This window comes from Bipolaris maydis, assembly GCF_028858645.1.
Source record: "Bipolaris maydis strain C4 unplaced genomic scaffold PSV08scaffold_15, whole genome shotgun sequence".
Taxonomy (NCBI): domain Eukaryota; kingdom Fungi; phylum Ascomycota; class Dothideomycetes; order Pleosporales; family Pleosporaceae; genus Bipolaris; species Bipolaris maydis.
In genome coordinates this window covers 283,636-311,320 of record NW_027093871.1, presented here as the reverse complement: position 1 = coordinate 311,320, position 27,685 = coordinate 283,636, and the positions used below count along the sequence as shown (strand labels likewise).

General features: G+C 48.3%; 9 protein-coding genes across 9 annotated transcripts; 4 read left to right on the top strand and 5 right to left on the bottom strand.

Annotated features, from left to right (window-relative positions):
* Window positions 1–161: 161 nt before the first annotated feature.
* PSV08DRAFT_209523 (uncharacterized protein) lies at window positions 162–3,067 on the bottom strand (the record flags this gene model as incomplete). The annotated part of the gene is made up of 2 exons (XM_014225413.2): window positions 162–2,257; window positions 3,040–3,067. The coding sequence occupies 2 exons, from the start codon at window positions 3,065–3,067 to the stop codon at window positions 456–458; spliced, it is 1,830 nt and encodes a 609-aa protein (XP_014080888.1). The 3' UTR covers window positions 162–455.
* A 7-nt stretch (window positions 3,068–3,074) lies between these two features.
* Window positions 3,075–4,244, top strand: PSV08DRAFT_188688 (uncharacterized protein; the record flags this gene model as incomplete). Its single annotated transcript, XM_014225412.1, has 1 exon — window positions 3,075–4,244. A coding segment is annotated over one exon (1,170 nt), but the record flags the coding sequence as incomplete, so codon positions are not given.
* A 190-nt stretch (window positions 4,245–4,434) lies between these two features.
* PSV08DRAFT_15939 (ribosome recycling factor domain-containing protein) lies at window positions 4,435–5,746 on the top strand. Its single transcript, XM_014225411.2, has 3 exons — window positions 4,435–4,558; window positions 4,618–5,011; window positions 5,072–5,746. Exons 1-3 carry the CDS (start codon window positions 4,461–4,463, stop codon window positions 5,420–5,422), a joined length of 843 nt encoding a protein of 280 aa, XP_014080886.1. The 5' UTR covers window positions 4,435–4,460; the 3' UTR covers window positions 5,423–5,746.
* Window positions 5,747–6,327: 581 nt separating this feature from the next.
* Window positions 6,328–7,627, top strand: PSV08DRAFT_230243 (uncharacterized protein; the record flags this gene model as incomplete). The annotated part of the gene is made up of 2 exons (XM_014225410.1): window positions 6,328–6,558; window positions 6,608–7,627. 2 exons carry the CDS (start codon window positions 6,328–6,330, stop codon window positions 7,625–7,627), a joined length of 1,251 nt encoding a protein of 416 aa, XP_014080885.1.
* Window positions 7,628–10,885: 3,258 nt separating this feature from the next.
* PSV08DRAFT_405027 (uncharacterized protein) lies at window positions 10,886–13,207 on the bottom strand. Its single transcript, XM_014225408.1, has 3 exons — window positions 12,945–13,207; window positions 12,183–12,890; window positions 10,886–12,053 (listed from the first exon to the last, which is right to left on the bottom strand). The coding sequence occupies exons 1-3, from the start codon at window positions 13,189–13,191 to the stop codon at window positions 10,972–10,974; spliced, it is 2,037 nt and encodes a 678-aa protein (XP_014080883.1). The 5' UTR covers window positions 13,192–13,207; the 3' UTR covers window positions 10,886–10,971.
* A 1,373-nt stretch (window positions 13,208–14,580) lies between these two features.
* PSV08DRAFT_412250 (uncharacterized protein) lies at window positions 14,581–16,918 on the bottom strand. Its single transcript, XM_014225407.2, has 3 exons — window positions 16,584–16,918; window positions 15,818–16,525; window positions 14,581–15,689 (listed from the first exon to the last, which is right to left on the bottom strand). The coding sequence occupies exons 1-3, from the start codon at window positions 16,843–16,845 to the stop codon at window positions 14,626–14,628; spliced, it is 2,034 nt and encodes a 677-aa protein (XP_014080882.1). The 5' UTR covers window positions 16,846–16,918; the 3' UTR covers window positions 14,581–14,625.
* A 2,479-nt stretch (window positions 16,919–19,397) lies between these two features.
* Window positions 19,398–20,200, top strand: PSV08DRAFT_331693 (uncharacterized protein). Its single transcript, XM_014225406.2, has 2 exons — window positions 19,398–19,555; window positions 19,609–20,200. The coding sequence occupies exons 1-2, from the start codon at window positions 19,481–19,483 to the stop codon at window positions 20,170–20,172; spliced, it is 639 nt and encodes a 212-aa protein (XP_014080881.2). The 5' UTR covers window positions 19,398–19,480; the 3' UTR covers window positions 20,173–20,200.
* Window positions 20,201–20,340: 140 nt separating this feature from the next.
* PSV08DRAFT_374208 (uncharacterized protein) lies at window positions 20,341–22,776 on the bottom strand (the record flags this gene model as incomplete). Its single annotated transcript, XM_014225405.1, has 1 exon — window positions 20,341–22,776. One exon carries the CDS (start codon window positions 22,774–22,776, stop codon window positions 20,341–20,343), a length of 2,436 nt encoding a protein of 811 aa, XP_014080880.1.
* Window positions 22,777–25,000: 2,224 nt separating this feature from the next.
* On the bottom strand, window positions 25,001–26,719 carry PSV08DRAFT_230235 (general substrate transporter; the record flags this gene model as incomplete). The annotated part of the gene is made up of 3 exons (XM_014225404.1): window positions 26,515–26,719; window positions 26,243–26,466; window positions 25,001–26,184 (listed from the first exon to the last, which is right to left on the bottom strand). Exons 1-3 carry the CDS (start codon window positions 26,667–26,669, stop codon window positions 25,001–25,003), a joined length of 1,563 nt encoding a protein of 520 aa, XP_014080879.1. The 5' UTR covers window positions 26,670–26,719.
* Between the last annotated feature and the right edge of the window lie 966 nt (window positions 26,720–27,685).

The window sequence follows — 27,685 nt, the reverse complement described above, 5'->3', positions numbered from 1 at the left end:
CTACACTTGCCGGAATTTGTACACCTAGTGTAAACGACTCGCAAAAGTCGCCCCCGGGTGTTGTGCTGACCCCTGCTTGCTCATCATGTCCAATGGCCGTGGTCTCTTGTCGATCAATCCCCACCGCCTCACTCGCGCATTATCGACCCGAGGGCCTGGTAACGCACCTGCAGGACAGAATCCCATTCCGGATAAAATGAAGTGGGAATCCTTCATAAGGTTGTCAATTTCCTATTTCGAACATATGCACATGTTGTGATGAGCGCATGGAGAAGAAAAAGCAAATCCGGGATATGTTGCTGACTTGTGGGCTTTGCTGCGCCCTGTATGCCAGGGTAGGCGAAGAGGCTGCCGATCAATCTCCTCGGTACCGCGAAGGGAAGTGATATTTGAAATATGGACGAATCAGTGGAGCATGCCGTGGAGGGCCGATCAGCTCAGGTGTCATGTGTGGCTTAGTACGGATTGCTTGACTTATCGGCCCAGAGGTCTTTCCAAAACTGCTTGAAGCCATACTGCTTCTCTCGACGCTCATCTCGCACGCGGACAGGACCGCCAATGATGTTATCGAGAACACTCTTCTGACCAGAAGTGTACCCAGTGTCTATCTTCTTCGGCGGTCTCCGCGTCCGTTCGATGATGGCTGCAGGAAGCTGAGGCGCAACGTCGGCAAAGCATGAGTTCAGCTCGCGTTGGAGGTTGAAGTAAGGTCTTTTGGCTAGCTCGGGTGCTTGCAGGTTGTAACTACGCGCTTTGTCGTTGAGGTCCTTGATTGCTACAGCTAGGTAGCTACCTTCAATACGCTCCCAGTCTGGGTCACGGAAAGGATGCGACGCTGGAGCCACTGTTGCCTCTGGAGTTTGGACCGGCACTTCCATTGTTTCCTCTGAGACATCTTCCACAGAAACAACAGACGGGTTCTGGGTTACAGCTTCCGGAGAAGCGTCAAGGGTGACCTTCTCAGCTACCACCCTTTCCACAATGACTGGTTCAAAATTGGGATCTTCAGCTGGTGGAGATACTCTAAGTTCTCCTGACAACGAAATTTGAGACATGTGGCCATCGTCATTGGTGGCAGTAAAGGTTTCCTGCTTCTTCCTCAATGGATTCGAAATCAGCTCAGCTTTGGCATATGCCTCAGCTCTCTTCACCTGCTCCACCAGTGTGCCACCTTTACTAGCTATCATACGCGCCGCATGTCGCTTCCAGTCTGCACGTAAACGAGTTCTGAATTTTCTTATTGCTGACGTAAGTTCCTGTTGTTTCTCAATCCATGGCGGCACTATTTCCTGTCTTTGGATAATCTTATTCATGAAGTACTCGGTTGTATCAATGAACGGGCTGGATGCATTGTAGTCTCGTTCGACATTGGCAGTTTTCCCGCGAGGAATATTCTTGAACTGTCCACGGGCGATTGCATCTTCAATTCTCTTATTCGCAAGCGAGGCGAGACCTTGTATCGTTCCAGGGACAATGGCGCGTGCACCGGGTTCGAATCGATCCTTGAGTTCTTGCAGCCGCTTCTCACGTTCTGCAGCGTCGATGTCTCCGTTTTCCACCAGTGTCGTATACACCAAGCTCCTGTCGCGAGCATTCGCTAGCCGCAACCCACTGCCCCCCTTACCACGCTTGTGACCGGTATCGATCGACTGTGGTGGTTGTACGCCAGGTATCTTTGGTGGGCGGCCCAGTCGCATGGGCTTGTGGGCATCATTCAGCATGCGCAAGCTGGCATCGTGGATGGATTCAGTGCCACTCCATGGGTCGGCGGTAGCAAGGTCGCGTGTGTGACGGGAGGCAGAGGCGGGAAGCTCTGCCTCAGATGATCTGAGGTTGGCAGCGGTAATGCGTTGTTCTAGCTGTGCTTTTAGATCCGGACTGAATCCAGCTTCTTCAACAGCTTTGATTGCGCCATGTCCGCCGGACATCAAGGCTTCTTCGCTCATGTCTCGCAGTCGCCGGGTCAGAGCCCCCTCTTCCTTCTCTTCTCCAGTTTTTCTGATTGAGTCCGCCTCTTTTAGATCCTCAATGTCATTGCCTCCCTCGTTGGGCTCCTTGTCCTGCGTTGCCGCTTGCCCATGCCACCTCACATTGCCGCCCGCGACGGCTCGAACCGGTGCGAAGACATGTGGTCTTCGTTTTGTGCGCAGGGAGCCGGCACAAATATATCGTCTGGACAACTTGGATACGGGCATACAGGGAGCTTCAGCAATGAACCGTGTCGTGGCGAAGGAATGGATCGGAATGCAAAATAACCCTAAACATTGCATCTCTCACGTCATGAAGGTAAGTTCAAAGATTAGCGCGTCGTCGTTATCGATAGCGGGGTTCAGCCGAGGCTCCTCCGCGGGCGATTGAGCCTCACACTTATTTACATCTAATACACTAGTTTACATTTAAGCTATCTGTCATCCGCTCTTTACTTGCTGCTAATGTGAACTTGTTAGTCCCGTCGACAAATGATGTGGGCCCACACCACGTCAAACTATAAACAGGAGTACCAGACCTTACTTCTATCAGCCCTCAACTTCTAACTATGCAACTGTTCAAAGCAATCATGACAATCGGGGGAAGCCCACAGATACACTAATCTTTTCGTTAGGAAGATGACCTGTTGATTGGATCTTGATAAAACAATGTCTCAGATTCAGGCAGTAAGGCTGGTAATGACTTTAGGGGGTTTCGAAGTCTGCCTTGTGAACTACTCGAAAACGACTTCCTAATTCCTTCGCATGCGTCCACATGATACCACCTCCAATAGATTTGTCACGTTGCACTTGGGGTCTTTAGACATTCGTTGTGTTGATTGGACGACGAGTATCAATGTCTCGATACGAGCAATGCGAGCAGCTCAGCCTCCACAACAAAGCTTGGCGCAATCAACTATGAGATATACAAGCAACACGGATATCAAAACATGTACTCGGTTTCCTGTTCTGCTGAAACTGATACATAACACTGCGTGGTGAGATATCCACTGATTTGGCAGAAATCAAATACAAACATGGAAAAGCAGAAGGTAGACAAACATCAGTAAACCTGTTTCTATTATTTGGATTTCTGACATATTATAGATTCCTATGACAGACGTCACGCCAGTATCTCCACTTGATGAGATTGAAGTAAATCGCGTTCGTACAGAGACGACTCTGCAGTCCGAGAATGCCACCAACCCACGATCAACTTTCCATGTATACGCCAAGCACGAATGTCACAAGTGTATTTCGCCAGTGATAGACCCAGGAAAAGAGAGATGGTGTGGCCCAAATCAAAAAGAACAAAAAGCGAGGCGTTTGAAGAAACAGGAGCGCAAAAAATCCGGATTGCCCCCTGTCGAGCCGGATGACAATGCTTTCTTTATGCATCAACCATACCTGTCGTTCCATGTACCACCTCGAGTCCTGTATACGGGCAATAGCAAGTACACGGCGAAGCCTGCTGTTCTTATACATGACGGTTGTTTCTGGAGAGATTACAAGTTACAATTAGGACCGGCAATCAGCCAACCAGGTGTGATTGACCCGCGCGGCGTAGTCTCGTGGCGCCATAATGGAGGTGACAAGAAGGCACTCAAGGCCGATGAACACAAGCTCAAGGGCTATAAAGTCAGAGGATGGAGACTTTGGGGAGAAACGGGAAAGAAATATGTACAAACTGTCAGAGCGAACCGAAAGGCAGGTAAGGGTACGGATCCCGATGTGTTGGAAGTCAAGGGTGTCGAATTCGAGAAACCCGCGGTAGCCGAAGAAGTCGTTCACTTGCGATGGATGAGTCCTCTATCTCGCCATACTCGATACTATCACTTCCACTACATGGACATTGATTTTTACTGGAAAGGAACGGCTTCAGTCAGTGAATCGCGGGCTTGTGGCCTGTTTCTACGCTTCAATCACTTGAAGCTCGTTGCCAGACTTCCAATCGTTGACGACAAGAAACATGAACAGGGTGAACCATGTTTGGGGAAATATACGTGCTCCATTGCAGCCAAGAAGAATGGCACACTAGAGTTTTTCGACGATGCGATTTTGCGTTTGGTCGATGCATACGCCCCCTCGATGCTCGGCTTGAGTTCTGGTGAGGGGCAATTGGAGGAGAATATGAAAAATGAGAGAGTGTTGAGGCTGAGGAAAAGTACGCTGTACCAAGTATTCATGGCTACAGCAACGTGCATGATTCGGAGTGAAAAGGAAAAGAGGCACACACTGTTAGAGCTGTTGACGGTTGCAGCAGAAGGTGGAGGCTAGGGGGGCTGATGGGGCAATAGAAATGGCATGGCCATATTACTATGTGAGCAATGATTCTCTTGATGTGATATTGCCAGTACTTTCCATGAGGATATGGTTGATCTCGTGAGGTATTGCTTCGGCGCGATGACGTTGTTCCCGCTGCATGCTAATTGTCTGTGCTTTCCCAGACATCTGTAGTAGCAACCATCCCACCACTGTCAAAACCGCATCACCATGTCACAACTTACCATTTCACGCGTAGTCCTCCGGTATAGCTTACATGGCGCCCCTCGCACATCACTGAGGCTCATTGAGGCGCCAGGCCGTATTCTGTAAGCTCCAATGTTGCTTGGCGCAAACATGAAAGGTCCGCTCCGCTCACACCACCCAGGCCTGCTCTCCGCTTCACAACACCACAATGCTCTTCGCACGCCGTCCGTGGGTTTTCCTCAAATCCGCAGCTGCAAAAAAAGGCGGGTAAAGCGAATAGGTCGCACGCCCGAACCGACTCGAACCCACCAGTGAACAGAGGTGCTCCGCCAACACCCACCGATGAAGCCTACGACGTCTCTGGGCTGGAGTCGCAGATACTCAAGGCAATTGAGAAGCTCACGCATGAGCTGAGTCAGCTACGCAGCGGAGGAAAGCTCAACCCGGATATCATAGAGAGCTTGAAGGTGCAATTGGGCACGGCTGGACATGGCAAAGAGACTGTCAGGTTGGGAGATATTGCCCAAGTCGTTCCAAGAGGAAGAGTACTGAATGTAATCTGCGGAGAGGAAGGGGTATGTTCCGACAAAATCCGTGGTATGTGACTGTAGCATGTCCAGGCTAACATTTACCAGCATATCAAGCCCATAACCACCGCCATTGCCGCGTCACCGCACTCTCTTACACCTCTCGCCCCCGAACCCTCCAACCCTCTGACTATCCAGGTCCCTCTGCCGCCGCCGACTGGAGAATCACGTCGTGCAGCGGTTGAGTCGGCTGTCAAGGCTGCCGAGCGTGCCGACAAGCTCATACAACAGGCCCGACAGGAACACAACAAAAAGCTCCGAAAGTACGACGTCAACCGCGAAGTGCTCCCGGATGATCTCCAAAAGGCCAAGAAGTTAATGGAAGACGTGGTTAAGAAGGGCCATGTTGAGGTTAAACGCATCAGTGACGGTGCCAAGAGGGTCCTTGAAAGCCAATAGCGGTACACAGGCTGTATATACTGTATACGCATCCGATGCTCCGAATTCTGACATGATGTATTGAAATGTCTAGGGATTGCCCTTTGCGTTACCCGGTTCCATCTTTGACCCGACGGCTTGACTGTTTATCATGCGCCATGGCTTACCTCATAGCCGGACACGGCATAGGGCCTTCACCTCGTTTACCTATATTATTGCGTCAAGAACATGCTTACACCGATGACGTTCCGCCCAAGATAGTGACTGCTCACGAAGTGTTCTTGTAAAATCAACTGGCCGTGGAAGGCAGGTTAGCAAGTGAGGCTTGAAAGAAAATTCGCCAACATACATATTAATGAGTCAAAAGAGGGCTTTCGGCTGTCGTGTCAAACTATTTCCGGCCATCTGTACGTACCACGCCTCAGCCACGACTGACATCACACCCGATCGACAACGCATCGCATACGCCGCAGCTCATTTGCTGGCATGCGCATGCGGCGGGTAAGCTGGACGGAAACGGCGTTTCCGCAATAATAATTTGGTCAGGCCTTACAAGGAGGCTTGCCCATTGCAATGGCAAAACTATCGCATGCGTCCACTCAGATGCCCGCTGCAGTCAGCACTCTCGACAGCCTCGCTCTGTCCGTTGCCAGACCGCTCTTCGACCGCCACACTACAGCCTGGCCTATTGTTGAGTGTGGCATTTACTCCAGGATGTCCCCACATTGCAGCACATTCACCGTATGCAAAGAAAATTGATCCCCGGTTTACTTTACCTGTCAGCTGTTAATTCAATCTTTTGTGTGCTCCTCACCCGAGAACGTCAGCACGGCGACGCTGGAAAGCAATCGTGTAGCACCCGCACCACCGTACATGGCTCTAGTGCTGGGCACAGCTCATATTAATATTCAACGGTGATTTCAGTCATGGCACCGCTCAGCAACATCGATGGCGAAGTTCTGGCTATGAGCAAGCGGTGGCCTGAGCCAGCTACGACCCGCACTTCACCACCCACGCGAGCCAGTATGACTCTTGAAGGAGGATTCCTAGAAGCATGGGCACAGGGATATAACGTGGGCAGCTTCATAATTCTCATATTAATTGTCCTCTGTAACTACCGATCTGGAATCTTGCTCCATAAACTCATTCTACTCGAGGTGAGACCAAACCCTGCCTATAGTCCCAATCACGTTCTGATATCCAAAGCTTCTCCTCGCAATCTGGCACGGGACCTTTATCTTCTTCGAGGACCCGCACTACGGATGGTACTTATCGTCAACCGCCACGCTCCTCTTCATCTCCTATTTCCTGCACAATGTCGTCGCCTGGCTCAAAATCCGGCCTTTTCTGCCCCTTTGGGGCTCTCGCTTCTTCATCATCTCGCTCCTCTGCGTGCAGCCCTTCTGGATCGTTGAAGCTTGGTCCAACTTTGCCTACTTTAACCAACTCGCCATAGGATCCAGGGTCAACCTCCGCACACGGCCTTGGGAAGCCCTTGTCCGCGACCCCTGGTGGATCTTTACAACCTGGAAATTGATCAACGCCATTAAAAAGACATATACGTTTAGCTTGTGGACGCTGATCAGAATCAACCGCCGCTTCAGCGTAATGCTAGCCTGCATGATCCTCTCCATCATCTTCGTCCTCACCGACGCTGCCATCAGCGCAGCGAAACTATCAGCAAGCAGCGGCATAAATCCCTACTGGCGCTTCGCCCTCGTTTTCAAGTGCGCCTCGGACACCATTTTCCTGGACGATTTCAAATCCATGCTTGACGACATCATCGCACAGAAATTTAATTCCACAGTAGATACTACTGCGCCACGCCGCTCCGTGTCACAAACTGGTCGTGTTGCGAATAAGCGCTCGCGATCCATGTCGCGGGAGGAAGCTATGGAATCGAATATGCTAGAAAGATTGCGTACGCCATCGGTTAGTACGCGGGATAGCCAGACGAGAACTTCGAGGCCGAGATTCGGATCATTTTTTTCGTCGAAATCGAACCGAATGGAGAGAGAGATATCGTCATCGAGCCAAAGGGCAAGAGAGACGCCGTCGATTCATTTGTATCCGCCAGAAGCGAGCGAGGCCTCGTATTCGAGACATCCCAGCTATGATAGCCAGGGTCATGTCGAATTGACGAGACCGGTGCATGCGTTGTATCGGAATCATGAACTTAGGGCTACGGAGAGTGATGGGAGTTTGCTTATTGGAAGATTGGTGTGAGGGTGGGAAGAGTAGGAGGGAAGTGCTGGCAGTTTGAGGAGGAGCATTGTATGAGATAGACCTGCTGGCAGGCTACTGTAATGGGCTTTTGGGATATAGGAGTTTGGAAATGTGGATTTACGGGCTTTGTATGTGTATAATCGGGAAGGGGGATAGGGAAAAGGGGGATTGTACAGCGAGTGCTATGCATTATACCCCACGGCGCTTGTTGGATTTGTTGTATGGATTAAGGGACTGGGTACCGGATATTTGGTAAGCTATGTTATTCACTAGTCATTCATATTTAGTTTATTCGACGTTTCCTTTCATGCAGGCGTCTTGCTTGATCAGTGGTCTTTGAACTTAACTGCAGATGTGCAGAAGAACATTTATGCGAGAAAGTGGTTCCAAGTTGGAAGAGACTATATATAAAAGGTATTTAGTTTACATTACTGAAGAGAAAGACCTCGATCAGTGAAGTCATTTCGTATCATATCCACCCATGAGGTGTGCCCACCGCAGGCCTTGGAACCTGCACAGCGGCATTATCATAACTCGCACCAGACACTCTCCAACCCCCTCCCGGCATCAACCTAATCCTCACATTTCTACAGCTCTGGTCCACCCCACCCCACACAGTGGGCGGACTCCGTCCCCTCTGAGCCTCCTTCGGCAAACTGTACATCAGCGCCGGCATAGCTGATGTCTTCCATATCCCTGTTTGAGTATCCTTTGCAGTTCTCATCATAGTACATAGCGACCAAGAAGACGAGTTTGAGAACGAGCAAGAGGAGAGAAAAAGTGGGCCGCTCCCATTGCACAAGGATGTCTTGTTCCGTATATGAGGCTTGGCCTAGCAGCATCTGACGGCTGTTGATTGACCTGACGCGGTCTGTCATTGCAGTCTCGAGGCGCTCGACGTGCTGTGTGATGTTATTCGGTGCGAGCCACAGGCTGTATAGGAGGTCGCGTTGTAAGGGGCTGATATCAAAGTAGAAGACTTTTTCGGAGTCTAAGGACTACGGAGATTTTTTTTGATAATGTAAAGTGAGGGAAAGAAGTCCCTAAAAATGGTTATAAAGGCTTATGCTGTGACATTGCTGCCGCCGTATTTGATCGAGGGGTTGCTCTGGGTCGGAGCGATTACTGGGAGTGTGATAGTAACGGTTTCTTTGTATTCAATCCAGGTTGCATCGCCTTGATCTTTAAGAATATTCCAGGATATCCACAGATTTGGCCCATTGATGCTGTGTTAGAAGGATGACAAGATCGTTTGGTGGTATTCGCCTACATCGTACGATGATTTGATGGTCTTGACGCAGCATGAGAGCAAGCATTCGTGCACTAACAGGTGTCTTGTTCTGATAAATGCTTTCCCGGCCATCCGGGACGGAGGCAATTAGGGTATCGATAGGGTTGCGTATGTTTTTGAAGGCTACTGAACCGACGCCGTGGTAATGAATTCTGGTTAAGAAAGCTAGGAGGGAGGGAAAAGGCTCTAGACAGCAAAACTTCATCATTTTTGTTGCTCCTTATGTTGGGCACATAGCCCGAGATAAGTATACGCTGCGGTAATGTGATGTTCAAAAATGACTTCACTCCCGTTCCTTTGGATAAGACTCTTCATCAAGCGGTCCTTCCCTGGGTGCTCAATCGATTGTAGTATCAAGACAAGCAAAGGTGATGTGGATTAGGTCACTGACATCATCGCCTGAGCTGCAAACAGCAAAATTCTCGTATTCCAGCAAAGTGAAGATACTCTTGGGGCATGAAACATTTGGACGGCTTCCATTGCCAAATGGGGCTGCCTACATCCGGCAAAGGTAGCCTTGAACAGTTAACATCAACTCCGGATGTCCCATGAAATCTCCACTTGTCCGGAAGTCCGACTAATTGCTGGAAGAAAGCATTCGTCACAAGCAGGATTTTTTAAAATGACTCCTAATGTGACCAAAAGCGGCCTTTGGTGCCATACAGGAGCAACGGAGCATCCCACGCTGCCGCGATACTTTGTCAAAAATCTCAAAGTCACACATGGCTTGCGAGTTATCGAGCCGGTGTCATTCAATTGGCCTAACGTTTCTGAGGTAGGAATTATGAGGGCCGCCGAAGCAACCTATTCAAACATACTCGCTCGTGAGAGAAGCGTCTGGGTTTGGACCATGGCGGTTTGGTGTATCCAAGTATAGATCCCAATCACGTTGCCCATGCAGAGCGCACTGAAAAGGTAGGCTGCTGCTTCGAATAGCTATTGCAAGAGGTTACTTAGCGACGTATTGGATATTGTGCGGTCCCTTCTCAATCGGTATGCAAGGTCGAGCGAGGGGTTTTCTCTCGTTGAAGTGTGGGAGGGTGTGACATAGCCCATGCATGATTCAGTCGGCTTCAGGCGAGGTTTGCTGTGGATCAGTATCGTGAACCAGCTGGTGCAGTGCTTCTGCGAGATCGGAGTGCGCTTTCGCATCTGGAGAAGGCACACTTGTCGAGATGCGAAACTGTGGCTGGTGGCTTGGCGACTGCCGATTGGTGTCGCGCCCCCCACATACTCATAGTGGTTAGCTGTGGCTGGCGAGCGACGGTCGTCGATTGGTGTCGCTCGCCCCACCTACCAATCATGGCTAGCTGTCGTGGCTGGTGTTGTGGCTGCCTGGTAGCACCAATTGACAGCCGTCGCTGGCCGGTGGGGCGAGCGACACCAATCGACGGCCGTCGCTCGTCAGCCACCACCAGCCACCGTCGCGCACCTGAAGCTGCAACAACTTCGTCGGGTGCAATCAAAACAACAGGTGCAGCGTGCGCACGCGTGTGCCAACGGTATCAAAGTCGAAATCTGAGACAGCTGCTCACGATTCAGAATCTTGATCCAAATTCTGTGTCCAGAGGTGGAGTGAGAAGCGCGTCTTGGCAAGAGCATTGTGGTGTCGTAGCGCATCACCGGGTAGTGGATAACAACATGCTTCAATCAATCTTGCCTCAGCGGTTGCTTTTCAACTACTATCTCCTTCGATTATGGGTCGCCTTTTGATCTTCGGAGCACGATGTCTTGTCTTACTACCGAATAAGATGACGTCCATGTTAAGGAATGAGCGGTAACGCGGCAGTATCCTTGGACTGGGGGATACCTCAGCGCTGGACATAATGACAATTGGCCAAACTAAATCACGCGGACTGATGCTGAACGTTGGCCATGCTGAAATGAAAGAGCCTTGTTGTCTCTCATTACGAGGCTGATCTACATCTCGGGTTTTGATGACAATTGCCTGCCTCTAGTTCAGTTATAGGATCTGAAAAGTCTCTTTGTCTTGTTCAGAGTGTGTGAACATTAATCATTACATCGTAAATCGTCTATCATGTAAATATGTACATTAAAAGAAACCAGGTGGAGGCTGTGGCCTCGCAATAACCTCTCCAGAAACCCTCCAGCCTTGTTTCGGCAAAAGCCTGATCCGAACCTTGCTTGCGCGTTTACCTCTCATCACCCTCGGGCGAGTTGTCGATACAACTCCTTCTTGTATGTCCTTCGGCAGGCTGTACATCAAAGCCGGCATCGCTGAAGTCTTCCATGTGCCAAGATCTTCGTAACCCCCACTTGAGGTTTTCCTGATTGTTGAGACCAGGAAAACGATACTGAGAATGAGCATAGCTAATGGGAATGCGAGCCAGCCCCATTGGACTACGACATAGGTTTCTCGCGCTAGGGAGATACCAGGAATAAGGTCGTTGCTGTCCGTATCGGATCTTATTACGTTTGTAATAGCCTGAGCCATTCGTTCTAGATGAGCAGCAACATTATTCGGTGCAAGCCAAGGGCTGAAAGTGACAGAACGCCAGAAGGCATTGTCTTGGCGAGAAGTCATTATTTTGATGAATTTCGGCGCCGTTGGTTCAGCAACCGTGATCATAGATGGAAAAATTTCATCCAGAATGATGGCGAGATCGAAGAATGTTTCATTCGAAACCCCAAAGGTAGTCTTGTTCCCAGTGACTGAAGGGGGCTGTATGACGATATTCGCTTGGAACTCCTGGTAAGTCGATCTTGATTCGAAATCGTTTTTTGCCAACCATGGAAATTCTGCTTTTGTAGTGTTTATGAAAACGCCTTGTACTTCTTCTCGATAGTCCCCATCCTGATATGAGGAGCGCAGGGTCTTAACGCACCACGTCATCATACATTCCTGAGCAACAGGTCGCTTTTTTTCGTAGACGCTATCCGCCGTGCCGTCTACTGAGCTCACAATAATCGCATCGAGTATGCGATATTGAATGTGTTCGAAATTGATAGTTGCGCTGCCATAGAGAGGCTGTCTGAACATATTGGTGACCAACGGTAAAGTGCGCATTAGAAGCGTCTCGCCCGGAACAGGATCGGTGAGATTGGAAACTCGAAAGCCTGACATGAGGACCGGATCATCGCTAGTTGCGTTTAGAAAGTAGCCACAAGCAGTGTCTACAAATGGTTAGCGACTAGCCGCAAAAATAGGGCTAAGATGGCTCATCATGAGTGTCTCCCTAATGAATAAGGATAACATTCAGATAATCCATACCATAGAAAAGCCAGTTCCATGGGCGTGCATACCTCGAGGTGTGGAGATATTCAAATTAGGGCCTTTCGCATTCCTGATCCAGTCCATCTTTGTCGTAAGACAAGCGTATTCAAGAAGGTGTGAGACATCTTCGCAAGCGCTGCAAACCGCCAAGGTCTCATATGATGGCCATTCGCATCTACCCGTCGGACACACAAGCGGTATTTCGGCATATGTAGCGTCGCCGATTGCAAGCGGACGGGTCCCGTTCTGATCGTAGAAAAAAGGTCCAATCCCCCTCCTTAATTCGTTGTTGGTTACAGCCAAAGGATCAGCACTTTCGTCATCGAATTGAAATTCGACAATGGGTTTGTATTGGGCAATACGTGGGATGAAGCTTTCGCCCTCGAGTTTCCATCGCTCTGGCAAATCGGTCACTTGCTGGAAAAAGGTGTCGATCGCCAATAGAAGGATTGTTAAAAGAGCACCTAACGCAGCAAGAGACCTGCCCTTTGTACGACATAGAAGCATAATAGAGCCCCATACACCACGTGATGCTTTATCGAAGATCTCAAAATCAAATGCATCTCTTGACTTTTTACCATAAAACCAAGTCCATTTTAGCTGTCCAATCGCTTCTGATATAGGTAAAATAAGAGCCGCCGATGCCACTTTTGAGAGAATTGTAATTACGGTCAGGGCTGGAGCCCAAACGTTGAGAGATTTATTGTTCACGTGATATAGTAGTCCAATAATCGCGCCTATTAAGACATTTAGTAGTTTACACACATTAGACTAAGTGAGGAGTGTTGTACCTATACAGACTGCGCTTGTTGTTACGCTAATAATTTCGAATAACCAACGCTTCCAAATACTTTCAGACGCATTGTATTGTGCAAGCTTTTGTTCAAGGCGGCCTAGAAAGTCGAGCTGGCGCTTTTCATCTCGAGTAGTTTGATATATTTTAGGTGGCGGTCTAGGTACACTTTCGCATGTTGGTACATATAAAAACTGAGAATTGTTTGAAGTAAAGGGTAAAATATTCTCTTCCGTGCGCGTCATCGTATAAACGACTAGTGATTAAGATTTAAGAAGATATGATCTAGTTATAAGTAAAGGTGATACTCTGAATAAGGCGATAAGGCTTATTATTGGTAGTCGCGCCTGTAATAAGCGAGCGGCACGTTATCTAGCAAAGGCACGCAATCCGCTTAAAAAGCGTTGGGCGGCTTCGGGAGGACGGGTATGTAGTAGTTACACCAATCATAGAGTAGCAGCTTGTGGTAGCGCCATGGCGCAATGTGTCCGCAGAACCACCGATTCACGTGGACCAATCTATATTGGGCTACGTGAACAGTTAAGCGCTGGATGGTAGTAACTAGTGTACATACGTCGTTGAGCATAAGCGCTGGACGTAGCACGATTAGGAAATGCGGTTGCCAAGCACAAAGCAAGGCGAATTTCTTCCCTTGGCAATGTACGACGGGCATGCGGAGTTTTGACAGAAGCGATTTCTTGCCCAGCCTGGCGTACGAGGCTGAACTTGGAGAGTGCGCCAAGGCGTATGGTACCATCAAAATCACAGTAGGGACTGTGCATGGATAGGGCGAAGGTAGCCTGGAAAGTTGTATTACTTCAGAATAAGTTGATTTTGGTCCTTTGGATCAGCCCAAAGTGCCTTGGTTGAGGCTCTACTGCAACCAATCAATGATTACTCCCAAGCGTCGAAAGAACATCGTACTAGCTGAAGGTATTAACAATGGCATATCTGTTTCTTCATTATGTGATTAGCGAAAAGTGACTGGTTGTAAAATGAAGATACACGAGTCGCAAAACATACAGTACACAGGTGTCAGAATGCACGAATGTGGGAGCTAGCAAGAGTTAGGTGATAGGGTCAGGCCCACCGGTTTCCTAGGTGTGCTCTTTAGAAATTTTGCAAGTGTATACACAAAGATGAATTGTAATTCTTTGTATGAGGTGGCTCCCGAAAACGTTGTCGCCATGTGAAATCGGGCCAGCCAAGAGAGCTGCAGTGTGGGACTACACAAGACCCAAAAACTGGCCAAGTTTAGGAACGCCGATAAAAAACCTTGGTACTAGGAGAGGTGGAGATCTGAACCAAAGTGTGGCCAATATCACATTGCATAGGCACTGTGATAGATTGCGCATGATATTCAGAAACTTGTGTATACATGTGTTACATGGATGAAGGTAAAGTTAATATAGTTGACGTGAAGATGAAATAAAGCTGCATGAAAGAGGTTTTCGATAAGGTTTCTTCTTGTGGAAGGCGAGATAATGCAGGATTTTGGGTGAAGGACCTACCCACGATGAAGCTTCAGTACGAACATGACTAAGAATAAAAATAATGTCAATTTACTAGTGCCTAGTTTATTTATAGAATTTATAAAATATCGTTATATCATTAGGGAACGTGAGGATCGATTATTACGTCGTAAATCGTCTATTATATATATTTTTCATGTATGTGCATTAAAAGAAACCAGGCGGAGGCGCTGGCCTCGCGATCATTTGACCAGATACCCTCCAGCCTTGTTTTGGAAGCAACCTGATCCGTACTCTTCTGGAGCCTCTACGATATATCCCTCTCGATACAGCACTCGACATAATGTCATTCTGTGTATGTTTTGGTAGGCCGTACATCAGCGTTGGCATCGCCGAGGTTTTCCATACACCAATCTCGTTGTCCCTCGAAGTCTTGTACATTGTGGCGACTAGAAATACAATGCTTAATAGCAGCATAAGTAAAGGAAATGTCATCCACGGCCAGTGAACTGCAATATACGTTTCTCGTGCAAAGGCTGTACCTATAATAAGCTTATTACTATGTGCGTCCGACCTCATTACGTTTGTCATAGCTTGCGCCATCCTTTGTATATGGCGAGTGATGTTATTAGGTGAAAGCCATGGACTATAGCTAACTGAACGATACATGACCTGTGTCGTGAAGCTGGTTCTGATTTTGATAAATGGCGGTGCTGTCGCATTGAGTACCGTAATCATCGAGGGGAACATCTCTTCAAGAACAGAGACGAAGTCTACGAATGTTGTATTTTTGATACCGAAGTCGTTACTTGTTCCATTTGGAGCCGGTGGAAGTATGTGGATATCCGATTTAAAATCTATCAGAGTTCCACCCATGTCGTCTGCGTATTCAACATCCCATGGCCACGTTGTAGATGTCGAATTGAAGAAAGTTTTCTCCAGATCCTCCCGGTAACCACCTGAGTCGTATGAAGAGTGGAGTGTCTTGACGCAAAATGAAAACACGCATTCTTGGGCAACAGGAAGCTTCTTGTTGTAAACATTATCAACCGAGCCGTTAAGAGAACTGACGATCAGTGCATCGAGAATGGGATACTGGATGTGTTTGAAGTTGATAGATCCTCCATAAAGTGGCTTCATATCAGGATTCGTAGCAAGCGGCAGGGTGCGCATAAGAAGCGTCTCTCCTATTGTGCCATTTTCCAGTCGGAAGCCGGACATGAGAACAGGGTTGTTACTGGTAGCGTTCAAGAAATAACCACAAGCGGTCCCTGTGACACGAATGTTAGTGAATACAGTGAAACTGAACACAATTCTGAACCCAATGTTCTTGCACAGAAAGAAACCGTTCGATGGATCAATTAAGGTATTTAAGGGGGCCAGATTAGGGTTCACTTACCATTTGGCCATGTACTGTCAGTACCAGGACCAGTAGAGTTTCTTATCCAATCCATTTTCATTCTGAGGCAGGCATACTCGAGCATGTGTGACACATCTTCACAAGCACTGCACACAGCCAAAGTTTCGTAGGATGGCCATTCGCACCTACTAGTAGGACATACCAGTGGTATTTCAGCTTGGGTGGTATTACCAACCACTGTTGGTTGGGTTCCATTGTCGTAGAAAAACGGATACATTGCTCTCCGTAGGTCAGGGTTCAGTTGAGCCACCTCTGTGGTATCCCAAGTGCTATCGAACTGGCCATCGACTCTTGGCTCATAACGAATGCTGCGGGGAATAGAGCTTTCCCCTTGTACTATCCAGCGTTCCGGTAGATCAGTTACTTGTTGGAAAAATGTATCAATTGCCAATAAAAATACTGTTAAGAGAGCTCCCAATGCAGCGAGGGATTTGCCCTTCGTGCGGCATAAGAGCATGAATGAACCCCATGCTCCGCGCGATGCTTTGTCGAAGATTTCAAAATCGAAAGCGTCTCTAGATTTCTTGCCATTGAACCAGGTCCATTTGAGTTGCCCGATAGCCTCGGATATTGGCAGAATTAGTGCTGCTGATGCAATTTTAGAAAGAACCGTGATAATGGTTAGGCCCGAGGGCCATTTGTTAAGGGACCGGTCATCGATATAGCAAAGTATTCCAATAATCGCCCCTGTGATCTCTGTTGGTACTGGAAATATTTGTGTTGACACAAGCTGGAGAACTCTCACCCATACAGGCCGCGCTTGTGACGACGCTGAGGATTTCGAACAGCCAACGTTTCAAGATGCTTTCAGATGCATTGTATTGTGCAAGCTTTTGCTCAACGCGGCTTAGAAAGTCGAAAGAGGACTTTTTGTTGGCTGAGGCTTGGAAGTCTGAGGCTTGGAATGTTGGAGGCGGTGGTCTGGGTGCATGTTCGCCCATTGGCATGTATGAAAAATGAGATCCATTAGAAGTAAACGGTAGAATATTCTCTTGCGCTCGCGTCATCGTATGACTGACTGCTGACCAACATTTGAGAAGACATAATCCATGAGTGAAGGTGATGTTTTGAATGAGGCGATGAGGTTCATCATTGGTAGTCGCGCCTGTTGCATGCGGGCCTTCTAGCAAGAATAGAGACACCAAGATCCAGGCGCTTATCGGCTACTGGTAAGCGAGCGGCACGTTATCTAGCAGAGATGATTTGGTTGTGGATTTGCGCTTCGAAAAACAGCCGAGGGCAATACGTGTGAATCCAGAACATACAACTCAGTCATTTGGATATGTAGGTGTACTTGGCTTTAGTATCAGACCTGTAGCATTGATATCCTTAGCGCTGTAACCTGACAACACATGGAGCGTTGGGCGGCTTCGGGAGGAAGGGTGGTAGCTACACCAATCACGGGGCAGAAATCTGTGGTAGCGCCGTGGCGCAATGTGCCTACAGGACCGCCTTATCAAGTGGGCCAATCAAGACTGGGCAGGATGGAATGATCAGCACTCGCTGGCAATGAATACCGCGTCAAGCATAAGCGCTTGAAGTGGTACGATTAGAAAGAAAGGTTCGCTAGGCACAACGCGAGGCGATTTTCTTGCTTCAATAGTGCGTAGCGGGGCCAGCGGGATTCTAGCGGGAGCCATCTCGGATCCGTTCTGGGGACGGGGCGCCTACTAAACACATGACGCTATCAAACATGCAAGACTATTCACATCTGATTAGAAATAAGATAGTCCAAGAATGGCAAAGTCAAGAATTTTGTACGCATGCAAAGGCTTTGGAACACTGGGATGAAATATGGTGATGTCCACCAAGAAGTGCTTCGCTGCATCCCAAGAGTATAGCTATTACTGAAAGACTGTAGAACGAAAACTCTTCATTCCAATTCTTGCGGTAGACACTTGTCGTATAGACATGCGAATTTAGATTCTTGCAGCCAAAACGTGTCGTCATGTGCATACATCATATACTTAGTGTCTACAGCAAAGAGGCAGGTAAGGCTGAGGCTGCAGAGTTTCGAACTGTACGTTGCATGTTTTGATACTCCCATCGTACATCTCATACGTACGTGTAGAGTGACAAAAAGTCAAACTACACAGGGAATAAGTTCGGAAATTATCATCGTCATGTAACTATCGGCTAACAGAGCTGCCATGTGGCAGCTCATGCGGTCTGAAAGTCGGTCCAATGTAGGGACACCGATGAGAATGTCTTAGTTTTGGGATAAGCGAAGTACAGCGGTCGATATCACACTGCATGGGCCCTGTGATGCCCAGGGCCATGTGTTCATATCTAATGTGATTGCGGATAATGCAATTGTGGCAAAAACAAGAAGGAGATGAACTCGCATGAAAAACAGTTTTGATAAGGGTTACATGATTGTCGCCTGTATTGCATTCAAAGAACAAGTGAGGGGAAGCACAAAACGTCACTACCGGTACTGGGCGCTTAACCGGAATATGTGATTGGTGGATCACTCTCCCAGTGCACTCTGGAACATTGATGATACTCCACGTACCTAGGTATGGCATTCGCGATATGACAATTGTTGTACATATGATCAAAACCATTCTGGGTCTGCCAATTTGGTAAACGAGTGGTCCTCAGATCCGAGATGCAGTCCAGAAAAAGTTGTGTTGATATTCATTTCCATTGCAATTGCGAATTCCGTGATCATTGCATCGCCATAGCAAAAGTACCTCCAATCTCGGTTGTGGAGCAAGGGTGCGAACGCCACCGGATCATCAGAACACCACACCGCTAAGTCAATAGTCTTGTAGAAAGTCTTTCAAACAATATTAAATCAATGTTTGTAAGAATTTGATCAGAGAGGTCGGAGAAAGTGTAGCGCTGGTAAGTATTCCGTTCGCCCAGGAGTGGTGACTAGGTCGCGGGAACGGCTGATTGGCGCAAGGTACTGATCAAGCAGAGCCAATCGCTTCATCTCCTGTCAAGGGGTGAAAACGCCGCCAAGTCACATCGCGTTGCTATATGCCTTCGATTGGTTAGAAATCGTCCTGAAAATTGTTGAAAACTAACGCAATCACAAGCCCAGAGTTCAACTTACAGTTTCTTAGATCTTTGGACCTGCCTTGTTGGAAGCCTTTTCAGCGCTTCGAACGTGATAGCTCAGTGTGATGAAAATCCCTGAAGCCTTGTAATCCATTGCGTGACGTTCCAAGGCCTCCACAAATGTCAATCTAACGCCGCGTGTTCCAGTCGCGTCGGCCTTTGCGTTTCACCTTTCCTCATTCGTAGCCCAGCTTTCATGCCTTTGCTTGTTTCTCCCAATAGTTAAACAGCTCCGCATGGTGTGCGCATTGCACATGCTGTTCCGTGTGCTTTGCACCGCATAGGTGGCTTCAAAGGCGGTTACCAAGGTAATGAGTGACCACGGGTTGGAGCGCCAACGACTAGGTTGTAGGTGTCAATCGGTCGTACAGGTTTACCGAGATCGTTGTCGTCACGGAATGTCGACGAGGGATAAATGCGCCGATGCATCCCTCGTTGTGATTCTGGCATCCTTGCAGCATCCACTACTTCGCCTTTCTTGACAACCACGTTTCGCTGTGCGAACTTCCACTCTCTTAACTTTTTTAAACTTCAGCCCATTGAACAAACGGTCGTTCAGTAGAAGCTGCAATCATGCGCGGAACAGCCGTCTTTGCCCTTGCTTCTTTGGTTCTTCCAACTTTTATTGCCGCTGTCCCAGTGACTGGCGTAAGTGACATCAGGTTTAAGATTATGAATGAGTGCCCTAACATTTGTAGCAGGCTGCCTCCATTAACGTAGTAACGGATGTCAAAAGACATGCCGAGCCTACCGAAAACTTAGTCAAACGATCTCTCGAAGCGATCTTACCACCACGCGATGCCGAGGTTATGGTTGAGCGATCCCGCGGTGTTGGGCGCCCTGGAAGTAACTCGCGTAATGCCGAAGAAGGAACAGCCGAGCTGGTTGACCGAGGGCGTGGTATGAGGCCAGGCCAGAAGCGCGATGCGGATCCTACTGAGGATCTTATCGAGCGAGGGCGTGGTATGAGACCAGGACAGAAGCGTGGTACTGAAGGTCTTGTTGAGCGAGGGCGTGGTATGAGGCCTGGTCAGAAGCGCGATGCGGATCCTACTGAGGATCTTGTCGAGCGAGGGCGTGGTATGAGGCCAGGCCAGAAGCGTGACGCAGAGTCAACAGTCGAGCTTGTTGAGCGACACCGTCTTGTAAAGCCAACCAAGAAGCGCGATGCTGAGGGTCTTGTTCAACGGGGCCGTATGGTGACGCCAACCAAGAAGCGGGACGTGGAATCTCTTGAAGATCTGGCTGAGGAGATTACCGTATGAAAACGGAGAGGGAAAAGCTCACAAAGGTTGTGACAGGAGGTTTTGTCACTTTTCGTTTCTCTTTCAACCTTTCTTTTTTAATTCCTTTGTATTCCAGATGTATTATAGATGACGGACACTTATTGCAGAATCTCTTGGATTGTGAACTCTAGGGACAATGAAAAAATCCTATATCCACCCTGGTGGTGGTACATTTGTCGGAGCTTTCGGAGTCAAAGGCGTAAATGCATTTCCAGAACTCCTCCATCCTCGCGTTGCAGACAACCTTACTTTGAGTTCTTTCGCTTGTGTTCTTGGAGTACCTTTAGAATCTGACTTTGCTAATCGCTTTTGAAAGTGATCGGGGAGACCATAAAGCAAAGTAGCAATTGCTGAGTTCTTTCGTATGCTCACTTGTCCTTTCTCGGTAGCGCTTTTGATGACTGTGGAAACGAGGAACACACAGCTCACGAATAACAGACAAAGCGGTAGACTCAGCCATGCCCAAGTAACCTTAACGTAGACCTCGGTGTCGAAAGCTTTACCATATACTGATTCGCCGCTAGATGAGGAGCGAATTACATTGGTGAGGGAGCTTGTCATCCTCTCCAGATGTCTTGGTATATCGTTCGGTACCAACCATGGGTTAAATTTTGGGATTTTGGCGTAAGCGATAGTGGGATTTCCAGTCCTCCAGCGAAAAACAGGGGTCTCAGAATAATTCGTGGAGGTGGTAAAGGAAGGAAATATGCGATCGAAAACGAGGACGACGTTGAACATAGTATCATTGTTAACGCCCCATCCATATTCCGGGAAGCCTTGGTCAGTTGGTGGCGCAGCAATAGTAACGTTCTCCAGATAATCCGTTATGATGATTCCCTCTTCTGGCAGTTCGTTTGTAGCCCAGGGGTATTCTCCCTTAGTATCATTGATAAATGTGTTTGTGACTTCCTCTTTGTAGGTACCCAGGTAGTAAGACGATTGTATAGTCTTTACACACCATGACAAGACACATTCGTGTAGTATTGGAATTTTATCCGCAAAGACGTCAGCAGAACTTGCCGTGCTAGAGATTAAAGCATCGACAATGGGATTTCGAACTTCCTTGAAGTTGATCGAGCCGTCTCCCCAAAGTGGATCGCGCAGAGGATAGCTCGTCAGCGGTACAGTTCGCATCATCAAAGCCTCTCCAGCTTTGTTACCTTGTTCGTCCAACATGTACCCAGACATGAGAATAGGCTGCTCACTGGTGGCGTTGAGAAAATATCCACATACTTTTGCGGTGGGATAAGTAGACTGATTACCAGTGAGCTGTGAGGTCCAGTCCACTCGTGTCTCCATACACGTAAAGTTTAGGAGGTTAGATACTTCGACACATTGGCTGCACATCCCAAGTGTATCATAGCTTGGCCAAGTACAGTTACTGCTAGGGCATGACAAGGGTATTTCCGCGCGAGTGCCGTTGCCGAAAGGAATTGGTTGTGTTCCGTTGTTAACGAAAAAGAGCTCCGCCACATTTTGAATTTCGCCGTTTAGGTCTGCCATGTCTACGCCGTTCTCATATCCAATATCGTAAACAGGTTCGTACCGTATGACTCGAGAGATGGAGCTGTTTGTATGTTGCAATGTCCATCGTTCTGGAAAGCTAACAACTTGTTGGAAGAAAGGATCTAGTGCAAGGGCGAATATTGTGACAAGAGCACCAAGAGCAGCAATTGTCTTTCCTTTTGTGTGAATAAGGAGAAGAAAGGCACCCCAAGGTCCGCGCGATGCATTGTCGAACATTTCAAAGTCCCACATCTTCTTTGAGTCGCCCTTAATGAACCAGCTCCACTTCAGTTGACCAATTGCTTCCGCTACTGGTAGAAGAAGAGCAGCTCCGGCGATTCGAGAAAGAACTGAAACAAAGGCATTCAAAGTGAGCCCCATACTGTCAAATGGCCACCTTGTCGATGGCTTGTCTTTGAGAACAATCAAGACAGCGATGATAGCAGCCATACAGATAGCACTGATCAACCAACTAACTATCTCGAGAAGCCATCTCTCGATGACGTTTCCCGAAGAGTTATAGTTCCAGAGTTTCTCTTCGATACGTTGTGCGATATTTGAGGCCTGTTCACCTTTCTCATCGTTGAATGTTGGTGGTTGGATTCTGATTGATGGTGGTTTGGGTGGACCACCACTGATTCCAAGACCAAGATGTGACTTGCGATCTTGGAAGTCTGGCCTCTCAACATCTGGGACTTGCTGTGGAGGCTTCAAGTGAGATTCACCAAGTTGAATACGAGGCCGGGTGTTCGGGATGAATTGGAGTTGGGGCCGTCGAGGCTTTTGACGCATGACCTCTGGAGGGGGTTCGGGAATCGGCCAGATTTCCGAGTGATGATCAGACGTTGTCTCTATAGTTGTTGTAGGGCTTTGCTGTACTGGGCTGATTGGTGGAGCATTGATGTGTGCTGGGCTGAGATGTGTTGGACGGTTTCTTGGAAGACTCTCTGGTGTTGTTGGTGTTGTTGGTGTTGTTCCATAAGTCTTGGTTGATGTGTGGCTATTGCTAGTGTCGAGGTAGATGGGGACATCTGGGAAGCTAGGCCAGTGCATAGGGCTTCGCTCTGACCGAGACATATTTGATGGAGAGCCCGGAATGGTAATCGGGTAAGGCATCAAAGAAAGAAAATAAACAAATAGGCTTCGTGGGGTATCTGAGAAGAATAGAAAATACAACGCGGTGATAGATTTACAAGTGGCCGAGGGTAGATGCCAGACTGAAAGTAAGCTGCAGATGTGTTCGTGTACTTACATCCAGGGCACTATAACAGTATTCAGCTACAGTATAAGCCTCTACTGGGGATATTTGTGATTGGACGATCCACGAAACGTCAAACACGGCTGTTACTGCGGCGTACATCCAACTATGCCTTGGTTCTGGGAATCGGTGCATTACCGAAGCCATCCGCCATTCAGAGTACGAGCTAGGCGCAAGGACCCGTCCCCAACCTCCAGCAAAGCATGCCAAGATAGGCGGCTGAGGACAGTTGCCTTGGCATCTGCGTGCGGCGTAGGCTTTGGGAGCTGTCATGCCGACGCACCGGTGAGGATGTAGCCGTACAGAGCGGGTGTATAACCGCTGGCGAGGCCGCACGGATAGCCTAGCGTATTCCTGTTTGGCGCCGTGGTATAAAAAACAACATGCAAGTAGGCATATTCTTAGTTTTGGCCCCATGAGGTCACGTTAATGTAGGATTGTGGCACAGTTATATCAGCGCTTCGAGCCTCACCATGTCTTGAAACCAATGCGCATGCCAGAAAAATTGAAGAGGCGTGTTACATCTGCTGAACAAGCGAATGAAGGTGAGCATCTCCAGTCTCAGAGGTTATCGCATGAATTTTCGTGGGTTGGTTCGTCTCGAAGGCGGCCATGACGGTCTTGTTTCCAAACTTTTTGGGGGTCACGATAATGATAGCGGGGTCCCGCTATCGTTAAGCGCGGAGCCGACCACCCCACATCTTTAAAAATAGCGGCCAATTACAGCCCAGAGAAAATATAGACACGTCGTCTAGTCGCTATTTTCCGAACATTCTGCATCGCTTCCATCGTACATTTATTATTTCTGTGCAAAGTGCATAGCACGTGCATGCATGTAGTACAATACACGTGATGGTAAATCTGGTGTTGGAGTAGGTCATTGTCATGATTTGGACGGAGGTCTTCAAAGCAAAAAGCATATCTAGAATGGTGGAGTAGTAGCACCAGGTTCAACGTCAGCTCTCATCTACTTCCAACACTTGGCTAGATAACTAATACCACCATGGCTTCAGGCTCAGTTTGTCATTCGATATATCGTAGCTCTGACACGTGTACCAACAGTGGCGCAGGACCAACCCAGCCCATTGGGTCGCGGCTATCCACCTACATGCATCCGATTTGGTACGTTCACTGGAAAATCGTTCACTTGCTTATCCTTGTTTTCACTTGGCATCATTGCTATTCGCTCGGTAGACTTCTTCGATGACTGGGTCAGTCGGGATCTCTTTCTTGTAGCCGCCAGACTTCAATCGATATCATGGTCACATGAAGGAATTATTGATATATCATCCTGAATGGCTTCGGTCGTGAGACAAATCGAGAAAACTGAGCGCCAGACTAACTTCATTCACTTTCCGGATGGCTGGTTTTGAGACATATCAGATGACAATAGCTCCAGGCTATCGTTTGGAACGCCACCATATTGCATAATTGTACATGGGCTAGACGGCAGAACGTTTATTAGATACTTCTACGTTGTCCAAGACAAAGCCCAGTTAGCCCGGTGGGCGATAAAGGCAGTACGCTGTGTGGTTGTATAGTACGCCATGTTGTAATCATATCATAGCCGCTAGCTCGTTTGGAGTAAGCGAATCCCGTAGTTAGTCTTGGAGGAAGTAGTCGTGAAGCTTACAAAGCACATGCTTATGGTTTAGTAGAGCTACTGTTCAAACCGAAACAAAACATTTCATCATTTCAAGCCCCTGCTTCGTATCTAGATTCAACGCGGGGAACTTGGGGAGCTCTGGTCCGAGTGGATACCTGGATTATCATGTGGGTCAACGGCAAACACACTTGCAAAGCATAAACCAACACATATGCAACTCCCTCTAATCTTGTCATTAGGTCGTTTCAAAAATTCCTGAAGGATCAGATAAACTAACAGCCTCCTGCAAATTCACGTCCCGAGCGCTAAACGCAACAACCTTTACGAGACCAGCACATGACCATGCCTATCCCAGCCATGACCATGCCTATCCCAGCCATGACCATGTCCTTTCCAGCCACGTCCAAGTCCGTACCAGCCCCCTCGATGCAAGGCCTCTACGCCTTCTTCTCCGGTATCTCATGAAGCTCAGTGACACCATCGCCCTGCCCAAGAATCTTTGCCGTCGTCGCAGCCAGCTTCTCACGATCTTGCTTCTCACTCTCAAACAAGAAAGTAAGTTCCTCCAACGTCTTACCATATGTTTCTGGGAACAAAAAGTAGATGAAGACAATCTCGCAACTCAGTAGCCCAATGTAAACGAACAAAAACTTCCAGTCGAGATCTTCGAGTCCAATGGGATTTGTGAACGAGCCTAACATGACTGCACATCTGTTGAATAGCTGGAACCAAGAGAGACCCTTTGTGCGGACGTAGTAGGGGAAGATTTCGACCATGTAGACGTACGTAAGCGCGTTGTAGGCAATGTTGTAAGAGGGTTTGTATAGGAAAATCATGGCGAGGACTGCAATGCCTGATTCTTTTGAGCCCGTGATGCGGTTGCGAGCTTGTGCAATGGTCCATGCAGTGTAGACGCACAAGAGACAGCTCGCACATAGTAGGTACATTCTTCGTCGGGGGAATCGGGGTGTGATAGACGCCATAACAAGGGCCATGAGAAAACCCCAAGCTTCTGATCCGAGATTAAAGCGTAGTTGAGTGTGACTGTCTTCGATGCCAATTTTCTCCATGATGGGTACCAGGTACTGGCTGATGAGGTTGTTTCCGCTGTACTGGACGAAGATACCAAGGCCAGCAGCAACAAGAGCACGGTGCCGCATGCCTTTTGTTTGGAAAAGTTCTGCCCATCCGCGTTGACGTGAATCGTTTTCGATCTCGAGTGCTTTGCGAATCTCGGCAAGCTCGACGTGCGGGAGTTCATTGGAAGCATCACCTTCGGCATGGTACTTGATCAAAATCTCGAGTGCTTCCTCGCTTCGGTCTTTTGATACCAGCCATCTGGGACTCTCTGGTACCGTAAATGCGAATATGAGCTGGATAACGGATGGCGCGGCCTGGAGAATAGACGGAAGACGCCAGGACCAGTCATTTGGGATAAGCCTTGTACGCAAAACAATACCTGCACCGAGGACTGATCCAACCCCAAAAAAGGCATTGAACATACTACCAAGGAAGTGTCGTTCTTTCGGGTGACCAAGTTCACCTAGAAGTGCAGCACCTGAGATGATAGCGTAAACGATACCATGACCGAGGAAAATACGGCTGAAAACGAACATGGCCACTGTTGGAGCATTAGCCAAAACACGAAAAACGCAAAGTATGTCTCTGCTTCAACATACGATTTCTTGACAATCCCTGCATGATTGCTCCGATGATCATAATCGTTGATCCCACCACAATACTCTTTCTTCTGCCCAGATGGTCGGATACAAGAGAAACAAGAGGGATACTCGATATAGCGCCGATGTTGTAGCATGCGACCAGCAATCCCAATTGGCCTCCCTTGGGATGATTGAAGTAGTCCTTCCAGTAACTCAGTGCTTGCATACCGTTCATCATGGAGCTACAACCAGTCAGCCAAAACGACACACTTCTCGAACTTGGAAATCACCTATCAAATCCTGACGTTGACTCAATGAAGAGACAAAACGGGACAAGAAGCAAATACAGGCTTCGAAGATTCGGTTTGTTCCACCATCGCACCTTGTCCTCTGCGACTATACGCTCGATGATGCCTTCGCCCGCTTCTGCGACTATCGGAGCCATTTTGCAGGAGTCGTTCGAAAGGGTTTTGCTCCTCAGAGTTAAGGAACTGGGGTGCTCCAAAACTCAAGAGACAGAATCACCTTCCCAAAACACCAGTATATATAGATTCAAACTCTACGATTAAACCTAGCAAACCCCCAGCAAACCCCACCGGCAAAAAACCATCTCCACCAACAACACCTCCAAAGTCGGAACCGTACCCCCCGAACCGAATTTCCTCCTCAGGCACCCCATCCTGAGCCCATTGCCTTCCCACCCTCATTAACCTTTTCGTATCAGTCTTGGCCTCTTGCGGGGTCAGCACCGACATCCATCCTCATACGTGGAAAAGCTCTCCGCGAAAGCCACTCCAGAAGCTTGTTACCAAAAAAACAAAAAGGGCCTGACCAGCCCCCTCCCCCCCCTTCCCGTGGCAGCGAAAGAAACAAAGAAAAAATACAAGGAAAACCGGGCCGTATTGTATGTGCGAATGTCGATCGTTTTTTCCATTGCGACGTTGAATAGCAACATGACCAAAATCCAAGGCTTCGCTAAGCACGTTACTAACAGCCAAGGAAAACCCGAGCACACGAATCAGGTATCGAGGCGTTACACTCTCTCTTCCCTTGTAAACTAACTTATCCCAGCACCCGCTACCAAGTATCTACCTATCAAGCACGCGATCAACCCGAGCACACGAATCACACATGCCCGATTCTTTCAAGCCTCGCCCATACACACCCTCCACCAACTCAGCCCACAACACCCCCCTCACGACTAAATTAAGCCAAACCCCACCACCTTTTGTAATATCTACCACAACTACCTATTCTCTCGTAAATTACCAAAAAAAACCCCTCCTCCATACATTCTCTTCTCTCTCTCTCCAAAAGAAAAAAAAACACAACCCTTTACCAAACTCCACGCCCTCCAACCTGCCCCCCCCCCTACCTAGCACGATAGACCCCCGCTAATCCGGGGTACCGTAGCCGCTAACCCCCATACGCCACGGCCCGTGTCAAATCAAGCTTCGCCTT